Here is a 15867-nt window from a genome sequence, read left to right as displayed (position 1 = left end):
GGCTGTGCCAGGGCAAGGTGTGCTAACTACTTATTGAAGTTAACCTGGTATGTGATGGTAAAAGACCTTGTTACAGCTGGCTAGTTTTGAGAGTGCTGTGACATAATATGTTTATCTTTCTTCTTTCCTGAATTGCCCTTACTAGACCAGGGCCAGGGAAACCTCGTTCTCATTCTGCACATGAAGGTCATCCTCTTTGAGAAGCCTGCCACCCTTCTGGCAGGCTGAGCATGAGTTCTGAAGTACCCACAGGTCCCTGCATAGGTGCTGTTCACTGCCTCTTTAACCTCGCACATGTAGCCTATGAGCATGTAGAATGCGCAGCTTTTCTCCACAAAGGGCCTGAGGATAAAACCAGAACTGTGAGCTTTCATGGAACTATATCGCTTTTTCCAGCAGTTCTTCCATATTATCTTTTCTGTGAACTACATCTCCTGTCATTTAGTCTGGCAAGTCCAAGATAACAGATGATAGTATGAGCTTTCAAACACCAGTTGTTATGGTGAGATGCGTGCTGTCATAAAATACAGCTGCTAGAGCAGGACACTGTGGTTTACAGGTATTGCAGCACTGAGGGGAAAACAGTCTATCAGCTAGGGCTATTTGTGAAGTTCAAGCATGAGAACGTGGAACAGGCCAAACAAGAGGTAGAAGAAAAACAAAATTAGGCTCAATTCTGATGAACCTCCTTTCTCAACAGTCTGGAGTAAAATAACTAGAGCTATGTGTAGCGTGTCAGAGAAAGCCAGTAGTGCCCCACAGCTGGGAGCACAGGCTGAACACTGACAAGAACAAGATCTGGCACAGCATTGGCAGGGGCTGTGCATGCTGGCCTCCCAGGGAAGTAAATTTATTAGGTAACTGCTAGCAGGAAATAAATCCTGTCTTCTGTTTGCTGAGTTATCTATCAAAGTATGTTACTTTTCCCAGGAAATACTAGGATTTTGAAAGGGCACTTAGGACTCTAAAGATGCAGAACAAGGGAGGCATCTGCTAGAATGCTACTTTGTACTGCTTTGCAATGCTGACAAGTACCTTTGAGTAACTGACAGAAATATGGCTAGTTTAAGTCTCTGGTTATTGGAGAAATGTAACCTTAAAAGCTGGGAACGCTGCTTTAGACATAACAAAAGGGTCAAAGAAGTAATCAGACAACAGGGTAAGAAAATGGTGTTGCCAGGGGAAGCTAACACCCACCAGCATTGCACAGCATATAGGCCAAGGAAAGGAGACCAAAGACTTAAAATCCACTGAGAAACTCAAACATTTTGTCAATTGATTGACTAGAAATTGGTATTTGAAAGTAATTGCTGCTGGCAAATGGTCATCATCACTGGATCCTCATGGAATTCTCTTCCTATAAACTATGCCAAAGATGCAACCACATTACCTGCTTCAAGGACCATGACTTGTCAAAGGTCTTTTATCATGCCAGTGAAGCTCCAGGAAAATCTGTTTGTGTTGGAGTGCATAAACTACACACACTTGTCTCAAGCTGTGTAATTCCTGAATAAAGCATTACTGCGTGTAAATTCAATTTGGCTAGTGTGACAACTGTCACATTCTGATCAGCCCTGAAGTGGTCAGGCACTTGGACTAGATGATTGTTGTAGGTCCCTTCCAGCTGGAACTGTTCTGTTCTATTCTATTATATCCAATGTTCTATTTTATTCTAATTTTCTGTTCTATTCTAGTCAAAGTATACTTTTCATTATTATGCACAAATATATCCATAAAATCCTCAGCATGAGATGGCTTTCTCACTGAAATAAAATACAAACATCCAACAGAACAAGGGGTTTAGACATCAGAGTTTCACAGAATACAATTTTGGAATTGGTGTGGCCATACCCTCATTATGAAGTAAACGGTAGGTACTGTAAAACTGCCTGAGTTGGAATAGTTCTCTCACTGTTCCACAGCTTCTGTACTTTTACTATTCGTTTCTTGCTTTTGTACTTTACATTATATATGTATAGTGGGCAGTGAGGTGGACTAAGAACTGGCTGATGGCAGAGCTGAAGGTTGTGATCAATGACACAGAGTCCAGCTGGAGGCCTGTAGCTGATGGTGTACCCCAGGGGTCAGTACTGGCTCCAGTCCTGTCCAACTTACTCATCAATGAGCTGGGTGAAGGGGCAGGGTGTCCCCTCAGCACGTTGCTGATGATACAGAACCAGGAAAGAATGGCTGATGCACCAGAGGCTGCGCTGCCATTCAGCGAGACCTGGACAGGCCAGAGAGCTGGTCGGAGAGGGACCTCATGGAGTTCAACAAAGGCAAGTGCAGGGTCCTGCCCCTGGGGAGGGACAGCCCCAGGCACCAGCACAGGCTGGGGTGACCTGCTGGAAGGCAGCTCTGCGGAGAAGGACCTGGGAGTCCTGGTGGACAGCAAGTTGCCCATGAGCCAGCGATGTGCCCTGGTGGCCAAGGCCAATGGGACCCTAGGGTACATTAGAAGCAGTGTGGCCAACAGATGGAGGGAGGTGATCGTCCCCCTCTGCTCTGCCCTGGTGAGACAACATCTTGAGTGTTGTGTCCAGTGCTGGGCTCCCCAGTTCGAGAGAGACAGGGAACTACTGGGAAGGGTCTGGGAGAGGGCTATGAAGATGAGAGGACTGGAACGTCTGCCTTATGAGGGAAGGCTGAGACAGCTGGGCCTGTTTAGCCTGGAGGAAAGAAGACTGATCTTATCAACATGGAAATATCTTAAGGGCGAGTGTCTAGAGGATGGGACCAGGCTATTTTCAGTTCCCAGCGACAGGACAAGAGGCAACAGGCACAAACTGCAACACAGCAAGTTCCATCTGATTATGACAAAAAACTTGTTTGAGGGTGACAGAGCGCTGGAACAGGCTGCCCAGAGAGGTTTTGGAGTCTCCTTCTCTGGAGACATTCAAAACCTGCCTGGATGCAACTCTGTGCAACTGCTCTAGATGAACCTGCTTTAGCTGGGGTTTGGAGCAGATGTTCTCCAGGTCCCTTCCAACACTGACTATTCTGTGATTCTACAATAGCTCTGTATTCTTTTATCTCCAATTCTACTATTACTGGATAAAGAAAAGCACAGGGGCTCAGTCTTCTATACTTTTGAACTGTGATAGGCAAAACGATGTTCTGTCATTGTAAAATTATCCAGGAGTTAATTGTTCTGGAGGCATCTTTTTCCTGCTTGTCACCTGATGGTTGAACAAGAAACTTGCCCCAAGGAAGAAGGGCATGTCTGTTCTCTGGAGCTGGTGGTAAGCATTGTGTAGGAAGAATGTAGAGCACTTAATGAACTTCAAAGAACAAGCTGGGTCTTTGGGCTGCGAGCCATATTGTTTAGTTGGAGAGGTGTCTCATAGGCAAGTGTAGTACCTCAGAATGCAAACCAAAACTCAGCAAGATGTAGCACATTAGAGACTTGCTTCAAATAATACCGTTAAGAAATACTTTCTTAATGAACTGCTTTTTCAATCAGCTAACTTTCAGGGGAAATTTAATTATAATTATTCTCAGCATTTATATGCATTTTGTATTAAGGTGACACAAATTGTTTGGCATAGCCAATAACGAGTGTGAGGTGTTTTAATAGTTAATTTTTGCAGTTTTAAAATCCAACAGACTGTGGCATGGCTTTTAACCCTATATAATTCCTGAAATTATATTATTATGGTCCATTGTGGGGTATATTAGTAAAAGCTGCAAAATACTTCTTTTTATTCTCTCTCTAGAAACTGTTCATAAACATATAAAATATGTATTATCCATTATATAAAATGTAACCATTTTTGTAGAGACTGTATTTTACTCGGATCTCTTTTTGTAACTGTGGTTTGGCACCCCTAAATAAGCTATGCCTGCGTTTGTATCCACCTATGACTGTAGTCAATGTAATTGATCCGTAGAAATGGCTAATACAGGTTCAGTTATCATGAAACTTTCCTGGCTATGAAACAGCCTCCAAATTAGCCTGTTTCTAGAGGACTGGTTGCTTTTTTCTCAAGGAGAACCAAGTGGTTAATGACAGCATGTCTGAACTATCCTAATTAGCATACTAAAAGCTCCACCTCCGAGCAAAGAAAGCCCCCTCGCACAGAACATGCCAGATTGGGGGTGGGGGAAGCAAAAAAAGATGGAGACGAGTCTCGTAAGGACTAATGAGAATTAAGCGTGACGAAACATAATCGTAAACCACTGTTCAAAGGGTATAAAGTGTTTTACCATGGAAAAAACAAAAAAAGGAAAGCAAAAGTTTGAGTGGAAAGAAGGGCTATATGGGCAGCATTACTTAACATGGTTGTTACAAACTTTTTCTATGGTACAATAGTGTTTAATTGAAACCACAGCAATATATCCCATTTTGAGTCAATTTTGCTTCAAGGGAAAAGGAATTAAGAATTTTTTACCGCCATACTCCATTTGATTGTTGTTAGTTGTGCATTTATGTTTTATGCGGTTAAAATATTTTTATATTACAAGTAGTCTTACTTTACTTATCTGTATATTTTAAGGCAAAATCAGAATGCAGTCAGTCAGAACGTTCTGATCCGTTCAAGTAATTCGAATTGAAAACGTTAAAATACTTTTGCTGTGCACCTCCCTGAAAATGTGCAAAGCTCTGGCATTTCTCACTGAACAGAAATCCTAGTTTCCACAAGGTTCACTTCTATGCAAGGAAAGACAACAATAAGATTAGATGAAGAACCGTTTGTAGTAAGTTTGGGGGTAAATATATATTCAGCAGCCTCTGCTAAGGGCACATCCATCCGAGTACATCCAGCACCTACGCAAATCCTGACCGTGTTAATATAATCAACATCCCTCTCCGTCAGGAAAATAACCTTTTTTTTTTTTTTTTTTCCAAGTTATAAACCAAGAAACCCACCCTGTCATAAAAAGCATGAAGCTGAAAGGGCATACTGGGTAACAACCGGGAACGCCGGCAGCGCCGCCGCCCGATGTAACGCGTGACTCGCCGGGGCCGCGCTGGCACACGGTAGGTGCCACGCGGGAGCGTCCCGGGGACGGCTCCGGGGTCTCGGCCCCGCCGCGCTGCTGCGCGCCCGGGGGTTATCCTGGTGTCACCATGCAAGCGCTGTCAGCACCCGGTGCTCCCCGTAAAGCCTCTGTGTCAGTAGCGGTTGCCGCAGGCCGTCCCGGCACGGCTTCCCGCGCCCCGCTCGGCCGCCGCACAGGAGCTGCCGTGGCCAGGCCGGGGACGCCCCCGCCGGCGCACCGGGACTGGCTACTGGCCGGCGGCCCCGCGCAGCGCGGACACACGGTCCGTGCCCCAGCCCGGGCCGGGGTTGGGGGCGCCGGCGGCTGCGCGCCATGGGCGCCAAGCTGGAAACCTCCGCCACCGCCGGAGCCCTGCCGCGCACCGCCCGCAGCGCCGGCCTCGCTCGCCCCAGAGCGCGGCGGCGGCCGCGGAGCCCCCGGCGGAGCCAAGCGCCCCGCAGCCCCCGCGGCCGCCCCGCGCGCCGGGTCCGCTCGGCCACCCCGCGCGCAGCGGCCCCGGCAGCCCCGCCCAGCGGCGCGCGGAGCGGAAGGCGGTGGCGCGGGACCCCGCCCCCAGGCGCGGATTGGCTGCTCGCGGCGGGGCGGGCGGTGGCGTCCCGCGGGCCGCGGAGCGGCGGCGCAGTCGCGGGGCGGCGGCGGCCATCATGTCGCGGGAGTTCGAGCTGTGCCCCGGGCGTCGCATCGGCGGCGAGCAGCCGTGCTTCATCATCGCGGAGATCGGGCAGAACCACCAGGGCGACCTGGCGATCGCCAAGCGCATGATCTGCATGGCCAAGGTGGCGCGGGTTGGGCGGGGGCGCGGCGGGGCCCCGCGGCGGGCAGGGCTGCCCCGGCCCCGGCCCCCGCAGAGTTTCCCTCCGCGCCGGGTGGCGGGCCCGTTTGCCCGAGTGAGGAGGCCCCCAGGCCACCGGCGCAAGGCGGGAGGGGCCCCTCCCCGCGGGGGACACCGCGGTCGGGCCGCACCGCCCAGTCTCCGCCCGGTGGCAGCCGCGGGGTGACTTACGGGGCGGAATTTTTAAAGCAGCTACGTGGGGACAGTGGCGGTGAGGGCCCGCGAGGCGGCTGCTTGCTTGGTGGCCTTCGGGCCGTGCCTCGCAGTCGGCGACCCCCTTGTGCTTGGGGTCGGGGCCGCGGACCCGGTGTGTGGCCGGTGAGGGGCCGCGGGCTGAGGCCGGGGTGCTGAGCCGTCCCTCGCCAGCCCCCAGTTCAGGGTGTGTTTGAGGGAATGCTGGTGTCATCCAGAAGACGGCCAAGCCGCTTTAAAATGCGGTGCCACATACATCGGGTATACCAGTGTTAGCAAACAGCATATCCTCCCTGAGGGAGAAGTCACGGTGTGATGCACTTGGCCTGTGACTGTGGTGTAAGGGCAAAATAGCTCAGCAAGGATGTAACTTCACTGTTAATTGTCACTTCGTACAACTTTTGGATTCATAATCCCTCTTCTACAGAGTCCTGTCACTTGTTTTCATGTAAAATTACTGCATGACAGCTGAGCTTGGAAAATGCCACAGAAATTAGGTCTTCAAATAAGTGGCGTGCATGCTAAGAGGCAGTTCACTTTTGTAGTTTTAGTATGATCTCCTAGGTTGCTGCTTTACCAAGTGTAACAGGCATTTTGAAATGAAAGGGCTCACGGCTGTGCAGGTCCTCTGTCACTCTGTACTATTCCTGTGATTGCTTCTCTTGGTAATGTGAAAACTCCACTGCAAATGGGCCCGTTGGTTGCACAGTCCTGGTGTTCAAACTTGGGATGAGTGTGGTTTCACTTGGAGTTCCACTCAGTGTGCACCGGCTTGTTTTGCAGGAATGTGGAGCGGACTGTGCCAAGTTCCAGAAGAGTGAACTGGAGTACAAATTCAACAAGAAAGCCTTAGAAAGGCCCTATACCTCTAAACACTCCTGGGGAAAGACCTATGGGGAGCACAAGCGCCACTTAGAGTTTAGTCATGACCAATATAGAGAGCTAAAGAAATACGCAGAGGAAATTGGCATTTTCTTCACAGCTTCTGGCATGGATGAGGTATGTGAACTGTACTGAAATGAAAAGCAGAGTCCAGCTGCTGTATCTGTGGGTGATTACTTAGGTGTGACAGTTCTTACATGAAAAAGAGTAAACACGTGCGGATGTTGAGTGTAAATGAGGAAACTAGAGTAACTGTGCTTCTGCCAGTTCATTTGTGTCTCTACAGTGGTTGAGTAAATGGCTGAATGTTTCAGAAGGCCTGTCACTTATGCTGAGATATTTATGCATAGTAAATCCTGTTAGAGATCAGGGCTCAGTTGAACTCTATGAACAATCATGGGAGTTCAGATCAGGACAGCAATCTGACCACTATCTGGTGGTGCCTGGTATATTGTCTCCAAGCATTTCAAACTTCCCTCTGTATTTAAACCTGATTCCTTTCTTAATTTAATCCCTTCCTCTTCCCCCCTCCACCCCACTATTTACTAGACCTCAGCTCATGTTTTTAAGCAGCAGAAATGCTTATATTCCTTTTTCTTTTATTAATCTCGTGGAGAGGGTCTCCACCTTGCCCTGTTACTCCTAAAGCGTTTACTGATTTTTGTCAGTGGGCTCTTGAACAGTCACTCAGCAGCCTGTAAACTCTATAAAGCTTACCTGCTGCGGTTCTGCCTCAGATTTAACTGTTGCTTGTTGCCTACCTCAAAATAATGATAGTTACAGTTATTAACAAATGCAAGGTACAATTGAAATGTGTAAACTAGAAAGATCAGGTGACAGTTAAATTTCAATATAGATCAGATTACAGACTGTTTTACTTTTCTTCGTGGCCTAGAAATTACAGAGAACCAAATTGAAAGAGGCCTTCCAGAAGTAAGCTAGCCACTCTTGCATAAGGCAAAGCACAGCTTTGTCCTTGTCTTTCTGCAAGTAGCCTTATCCAGGATGGGACAAGAATGGGTATTTAATGTTTTAAGGTGATTTGTTCAGTGCCTCACTCTCCTTGCCATCAGAGAGAATTCTTGATGTGTCAGCTTAATCTCCTTTCTCATAATTTTTTGTTCTCCCTCATCTGACATAGAAGTTTGTACTTTTCTTGTCTCTCCTCTCTGTGTATTTGAACTCTGTTATCACATCTCTTTTCTGTTTTGTATTCTCTGGACTAAGCAAATTAAATTTCTTCGATGTTTTTATGCTGTCTTTTCCAGTCTCTGACCACTGTTACTGTTTGTATTAACTTGCTGTCCCTATGGACCAAAATCCTTGAATTGCTGTGTGCCAGCTGAGGTGGTGTGAGCACCAAATGCCATAAAAGATTGCTTCAGACATCTGACAGACAAAAATGTGTTTTGCATGTATTGCAACAGCCTGATGCCATGGGCTTAGAAATAGATATGTGAAAAGAGGGTGTTATGATGTTTTTTTTTATTGTTGCCCTCATGACTAGGAGACCTGCTGAACACCACCTACTCTTTTAAGAAGAGTAATTAAATCCAGTAGTCTTGGACTTCTGTAGGGGATCAATATGGGACTTCTCTTTGGGATCTTAAATGCCCATATGCCTTTTGGGGGAAAAAATCACACTCTGATGTTGAAACCTCCAGCTTCTAAAGGCTATAGTACGATGCTGAACACCTTTCATATGCAGCAGCTAAGATCACTTTCTACCTCTGGGATCCCTCTTTTTCTCAAGATGCGGTGCTCCTTTGTGTGTGGCCTCATCAGCTAAGTAACAGTACTGAGTACTGGTACGTGTTTGTGCTTTTTTTTTTTTTTTTTGAACAGTAATTACATTGCACAGCTCCTAAGATTTCTGGTGGCATTTCTGCAAGACACGGGTTTGGAACTTTTGGCAAGCATCATCACATAAATTGACGTTAATAAGTCCTTGCAAATACGTCAACTTCTGTAAATTGAACATAATCTCTGGAACTTCGGTTATGTCAAAGAGGTTATTTGTTTAACTGTGTGAGGATATCAATGAAGTGGTGTGTGAAGTAAATATAAAAGCTATGAGTAACTCCTTTATCTGCTCTGTTCCGGTGTGTACTGGAGACAAAACAGGATCCCGTTGAACCACTCCCTTTAACATCGTCCCTGTTATTTGAGATTACTTCCTGTTCCTTAATTCTCCTACAGAAAAGCTGCCAATTTTCAGAGGTATTTACCTAATAGTGAGCGGTCTTAGTTATGAGGTTTATCCATCATACTTAATTTTGTACAATCTCCTCAGATTAGATCTGTGGCTTTTTAATATAGTGTCGTCATTGTCTTCACGCATAATGTGTCTTAGTGAATAAACTGTATAAAGGAGATGTTATGCATCCTAGGTACAAGAAATTGAATCAGCATCATAATGACAATATAAAAATTAGACTGAAGAAGGTGTGATTCTCTTCTGGACATTAGTGCTCTTTCTCTGGCACTAAGTAACTGTGACTGCAACAAAGAATGAGCTGAAGTAATAAGTGTTTGCGGGTGGTTGAAAGGGGACAAAGTTAGGTAACTATTTCATTGTTTCCCCTGGATGTGAATGGAGGATTTCAGTATCTTTTGCCTGTGACAGGTTTGGGATTTTCTCCCTTAAAAGTACTAATTTTCAAAAGGCCCCTTACTGGTGCAATACTGATTTACATGGAGCCTCCAATAATTTCTGAATATAGCATACACGTTTTTTAGAAGAAGGAAAAGTATAATTAACATTTGAATAAGCTGTTCTATAGTTTTTGGCATATTTTATATTTATTTTCTAGTCTCTCTCCCAGAAGCATATGCATTTTGGATTTCCCTTTTGGGGCACTTAACTTTTTTTTACAAGTGCTTATTCAGTGTGCTCAGACAGTTTTTTAGAGTGATAGATCTACTCAGGTAAACTACTTGCAGTTTTAAACACTGTTTGTGGTTTAGTATTTCTGAACTGCAGAAAGTATGTGGCAGGAAGACTCTTTGTGTTGCATGCAGTACCTTTCCCCTTCAACAGCCAAGCTCCCATCTGCAGGTAGTCGCTGTCTCTGGTAGTGCCAAAAAAAGAAAGCAAGAATGCTGTGGCCTGCAAGGTCATTTGAAGTCAGAGGAGCAGTGGAGCTCACCTGTACTAAGAAGCTGTACCTACAGTTGTTTTAAGCAGCTACAGCTGGGAGACCGAAGAGACTGCCTTGGGACAGGGATCACAGTCAAAAATCTGTGGAAAATCTGGTTTTGTAATAGAAGTATAAAAGAAGGCACTTAGGTAATACTTCACCTGGAGGAAAGTCAGAAACTAATATCCTCTGAATAGTAAGCATTATTTCAGGAGCAGAATATTTCTGATATATATATATAACCTATTTAATTAAGCTTTGGCTTTGCTGTTTTAAAGGGTTCTATATTTGCCAGCATGGTGCTACTTTGATGACAGCTGAACTGGTGTGTTAAAATGCAGTGGTTTCTTTTCCTTGTAGATGGCAGTGGAATTTCTACATGAACTAGATGTTCCGTTTTTCAAAGTAGGATCAGGAGATACAAACAATTTTCCATATTTGGAAAAGACTGCAAAGAAAGGTAAGCATTTTCTTTTGAGCCATCTTGGTAAACATTGCTGTGTGTAGGTAAGTTATTAGATCTTTCCTCTAGTTGATTTTGGAAAAAACTCCATAGTACTTTTAGAAGAAAATCACCCTCAGACTTGGGGAATAAAAGGTTCACCCAGCTTTCTTGTCTAGTTTAACCTCAAGAATTTAATTTATCTTGTGTAGCTTTCTTACAGATGTAGGACAAAACATGTGCATGTTTTCTAATGGCTAGGTCGCCCAATGGTGATTTCCAGTGGGATGCAGTCAATGAATACCATGCATCAGGTCTATCAGATCGTGAAGCCCATCAATCCAAACTTTTGCTTCCTGCAGTGCACCAGTGCATACCCACTTCAGCCAGAGGATGTCAATCTCCGTGTTATATCGGTCAGTGAATAACCCAGAATGTGGCGTGGGTAGGGTACCAGAGAAGGGCTGTGCACTTCTGTTGAGATGTATTTCCAGATCTTAGGCATGCTGGAATTTGCTTCTGAGAAGTTAGAAGATGTATCATGTTCCTCTAATTCATGCAAGTGTTGAAGTAAAATTATCCACTGGATCCTCTTTTAGAAGAATCCAGCTTTGAGGAATATGATAAAGGATATTACTGGAGCATTCACAATTAAACAGAGGAAAATATGATACATGGTTAACAGGTTAACCCTGTGATTTTTAGTGCAACGAAAAAGTATGTAGACTGTTACCATTAATTAAGGACGTAATCCTAAATAGAGGGCTAGAACAAACTTTTGTTAAAAATGCTTCATGTGAGTTTCAGAGCAATGAAGAAAATGGATTAGGACCTTGTACAGTTTCCTTCACTGAAAATATTACTTGGATATGCCTGATAATGGTGCAAGAAAATTTCCCCAGACTGGCCAGTGTTCAAGCACTTGCCTAGCTTTACGCACACGTAGTATGTTATTTTTAGTGGAACAGGACATGCATGCATTTAATTGCTTTTGGGATTGGGTCACTGTCCCTTATGTATGGCTGTAAGGATTGGTTCAAATTTTAAATACAAGGTTGAAGAAATCTGCTTTGGATACAGGTTAAGTTTAACCAGTCCACTGCGTTCTTAGATGAAAATAGAGTACTACTCTTATTACTGTAACTTACAGTGATGTGTGTAGGCTTTGAAGACCTTGAAGAGTACAACTGAATTAAAAGGAAAAGTGTAAGAGAAGTTGAAGAATAGAACATAACGCCTTTTCCTTGTCAGTACTGATAATCCTAGTGAAATTCTTAGAACATGACGGTCCGTAATGTAGTGTGACTTGTTGAATATAGAAAAGAATTCATTCTTAGCATAACCAGCTGCTTGTTTTATTTATGCACAGTAATTGTCCATGGTTTTTATTGCAGTTATCACTGTTAAATTTGCTTTGCCTTTTAAATTGCTACCTTGGTAATTCAGACCAACTCTGTCATGATTCAAGGCATATCAGTCGGCTTTTCCCGATATCCCCATTGGCTATTCGGGGCATGAAACTGGCATAGCCATTTCAGTGGCAGCTGTGGCTATGGGTGCTAAAGTAGTGGAACGCCATGTGACTCTTGACAAAACATGGAAAGGAAGTGACCACCAAGCATCCCTGGAGCCAAATGAACTGGTAGAGTTAGTGAAAGCCATCCGTACTGTGGAAAAAGCAATGGGCTCTCCAGTCAAACAACTCCTGCCCTGTGAAATGGCTTGCAATGAGAAGGTAACTTCTGCTTTTGATTCATGCATAGCTGAAACTTACTTAGACCTATAGCTAATAACTCTCTCTTCAGAGAAATAGAGCTTGCTAATTGTTTATTGCAGCAGTATTTCTGCCTCTGCACTCAAAAATGCATGTGTGGTGTTTATGCTTAGCCCACTGCAACGTTAAGTGTGGACCTGTCATTTCCTATAAACTGCTGTTTCTGGCACTCAGTAGCCATTGTTGCCAAAGCATAATGTTGGCAATTTTGAGTATAATGGAGTTCTGTATGTATTATTCAGTGATTAACTAAGTTGGGTAGAATCATGGAATCATTTAGGTTGGCAGTTGAGCCCAACCACTAACCTAACACTGCAGAGTCCACCACTAAACCATGTCCCTAAGCACCACATCTGTACATTTTTTTTTTAAATAACTCCAGGGACGGTGACTCAACCATGTTACTGGGCAGCTTGTTCCCATGCTTAACAACCCTTTCAGTGAAGAAATATTTCCTAATACCCAATCTTAACCTCCCCGGATGCAACTTGAGACCATTTCCTTTTGTCCTATCACTTGCTACTTGGGAGAAGAGACTGACACCCATGTCACTACAACCTCCTTTCAGGCAGTTGTGGAGAGTGATAAGGTCCTCAGCCACTTTTTTGCCAGACTAAACAACCCCAGTTCGCTCAGCCACTTCTCGTAAGACTAGTTCTCTAGGCCCTTCATGAGCTTTGTTGCTCCAGCACCTCTACGTCCCTCCTGAAGTGAGGGGCCCACAAATGAACACAAAATTCAGGGTGTGGCCTCACCAGTACGCAGTACAAAGTACTTGGTAATAGAAATAGGAATAATAGGTCTCTATGACTGTATACGGGCTGCTTTTACACTAAGTTAGAATACTAGTCAGTCTTAATCGGATTCCCTCCATTCTGATTAGAAAAATTTCAGGGAGCCATTATCTGATTTCAGAAAGGATCTGGATGTTCCCAGCAGCCTAGTTACAGGCCAGGTTTCCACGCTAACTCAACCTTCATGTGGGATAAGAACTGATGGGGAGGGCAGTTCCACACAACCTGTTCACAACTAACCGCAGAATACTTTTTTAGCCTTTTTTGGTATACTGAGCCTAGGAATGTGTTTGACAAAACTTTTTGGTTTTTTTTTTCATTTCTTGACTGTAGCTGGGAAAGTCTGTTGTGGCGAAAGTGACAATTCCTGAAGGTGCAGTACTGACACTTGATATGCTGACGGTGAAGGTGGGAGAGCCTAAGGGATTTCCCCCAGAAGCCATCTTTGATCTGGTGGGCCAGAAGGTTAAGAACAAAATCGAAGAAGACGAAACCATCACTGAGGAAGCAGTGGAAAATCATTTCAAGAAAGTGAAGTGCTAAACCAAAGCACTCCATTACATTTTCATTATATAGTACTGCACTACTGCACAACATATTTAAGTATAGCAGCATGGTAGATTAGAAGAGGTGTAATTATGAAGATCCAAGCAGGTTAGAGTTTTCAGGTTCTCATTAGTGGAAGTTCTGAGGCAAGTGGATCTAAATGATGAAGAGTAATTTTGTTAGAAACTGTATAGAATTATGTCTAGAAAATAACCATGCTCCTCCTTTCTCCATTCCACTTAACCTAGATTAATTTGGAGTTTTGTCAAACCTAAGACCACAGTCTGCTGCTTTCCAGCTTCCCTTTTCTGTTAATAATACAGTAAATCACAATAACTTTGTCTGCCCTTTGAACTGTTCTAACCCCATATCTTCTGATGTTCCTCTCTTTTATGCCGTTTTCCTTACCCTTACACCAACAGGATGCTAGTTGCAGTTGATTGCAGATGAGTGAAAGTTTACATACACTGAACAGAAGACTACACATGCAACCCGATGGATCTGTCTCAAGATGAAAGCCTTAGGATAAGGAGTCTCAAGATAAAGCAGTGGGTTGCAGGAGTCTGCACTCTGGGGAAAATGAGGTCCTTGAGAAAGCTAAGTTCCCAAGAGACAGCACCAAGAAAGGAAGCAAACTGGATATGTAGAAAGGTCCCATTTAAGGGTCAAGAGAAAGATTAAGGGAGGAAAAGTAGATCTGGGTTGGGTCAGTGGAAATAAACTTAACCAATGCTTAAAAACAAATGTCAAAAGCATCTGTTGTTAGCGGAGTGATGCCTGGAATGTTAAATCACTTCTGCAATTCATTTGGGTACCTGTTTGTACCTGGGCGCAACCTCTCAGTTAGGAGGCCAAATACTTGTGAATATTCAGCAGCCTTATTCCTGTACTAACAAGAAAATGCATTGGATTTGCTCCCCACCCCCCGACACTGGTGGTTTAGGCAGCTAAGGCTGGCAGCTTGACTAGATCATATTACTATGCTCCAGCGTGACTGTCAGTGCTCCTCTTGTGTGTTCTGCTCTTCCATCACAGCTTCTTGCTTTTCAAGAAATGCAATTCCACTCCTGTCAGCTTGCTGCTCTTCCCTTTGGCCAGGAAGGAGCCGTATGGCAGCAGCTGCAAACCAAACATCCCTCAATTAGCTTGGTTAGCACAGAACTTAAAACTGCTTTGCTATAATTCTGCATTTTTCTGTGGTGGAATCATTTACTAGTGACTGTTATTGGGAACTTGCTACCTCTTTGTCTTGAGTTGGTGAAGTATTTTGAATTTGGTGGTGGTGTCTCTGTACTTGTGAGCTGTTAACTTTTAATATGTTTACCCTTCTGCAGTTCTGAGGAAACTGCCTTTATACAGGATATATATGTAGGAAGCAGAGATTCTTTGAATCATGTGCTTGACTGTATGTGAGCTCTGACTGATGCAGTGTGCTTGCCTTACATTAAAAGCTACTCAATTGTTGAAGGATTTTTTTATTTATTTCAAATTTGAAAAATTAATTTAGCTTATAAAACAAGCCATTGTTACTGTCAGACACGGTCAGACGTTTCCTCTGGCAGCACCAGTGATGATTCCAGGGCCTTCAGTATTTAACACCGTAAGATTACCTGACCTGCTTCAAGTAGCAGTGGTTCTTCACTGCAGCAGGGCTGGTAGTGGCTGCTGTAGACATACATTCCGAAAGTTTCCAGGACTTTAATTAATGTAATGGGAAAAAAATAAATTATACCTATACAGAAACTTGCAAGTTTCTCTTTCTAGTTTTATGTGAGCACGCCTTTATCCAGCTGCAGTTAAAGAGCCTGTGCAAACAGGACACAAAACCAGATTAAACACAAGTGCCCTACTGACCAAGTGTTTTTATTGCACCTGTGGGTCCTCCAGGTATTTCATCTTCTGTTGGGGATGGTACAGAACTGTTTCTCATGCTTCCAGTTTGTGCAGGAAGAACAGGGCCACCCAGAAGCCCAGTACAGAGGCTGTGTCACAAGTTAAGACCAGGTAATGGCTAATAAGTGTGGCTACAGAAGCTCCTACTCTTTACTTGAAAGGACCTTCCCAACAGTCAGTGCCAATTTTTGATTCTTCCAAGATGATACTCAAGTATGAGCTAATTCACTTGGTGCATTTATTATCCAAATCTGACCTTGTCAATTATAACTATCTGCAATATATGAACTTGAAACTTGAGCCAAATTAAACCTATCACCATACACAACTGCAGCCTCCCCAGGCAGATGAGGGGAGGAAGTTCAGAA

At 44.3% G+C, this 15867-nt stretch overlaps 1 protein-coding gene across 1 annotated transcript; it reads left to right on the top strand.

Moving 5' to 3' along the window:
- The first annotated feature begins 5601 nt into the window (after positions 1 to 5601).
- Positions 5602 to 15070, top strand: NANS (N-acetylneuraminate synthase). The gene is made up of 6 exons (XM_040580215.1): positions 5602 to 5780; positions 6812 to 7027; positions 10411 to 10510; positions 10754 to 10908; positions 11961 to 12227; positions 13394 to 15070. Exons 1-6 carry the CDS (start codon positions 5649 to 5651, stop codon positions 13601 to 13603), a joined length of 1080 nt encoding a protein of 359 aa, XP_040436149.1. The 5' UTR covers positions 5602 to 5648; the 3' UTR covers positions 13604 to 15070.
- Positions 15071 to 15867: the final 797 nt, after the last annotated feature.

The sequence above is a fragment of the Falco naumanni genome, chromosome Z, assembly GCF_017639655.2.
Source record: "Falco naumanni isolate bFalNau1 chromosome Z, bFalNau1.pat, whole genome shotgun sequence".
NCBI lineage: Eukaryota > Metazoa > Chordata > Aves > Falconiformes > Falconidae > Falco > Falco naumanni.
Note: the sequence above shows the minus strand (reverse complement) of the source record. Positions and strands in the feature narration are given on the sequence as shown.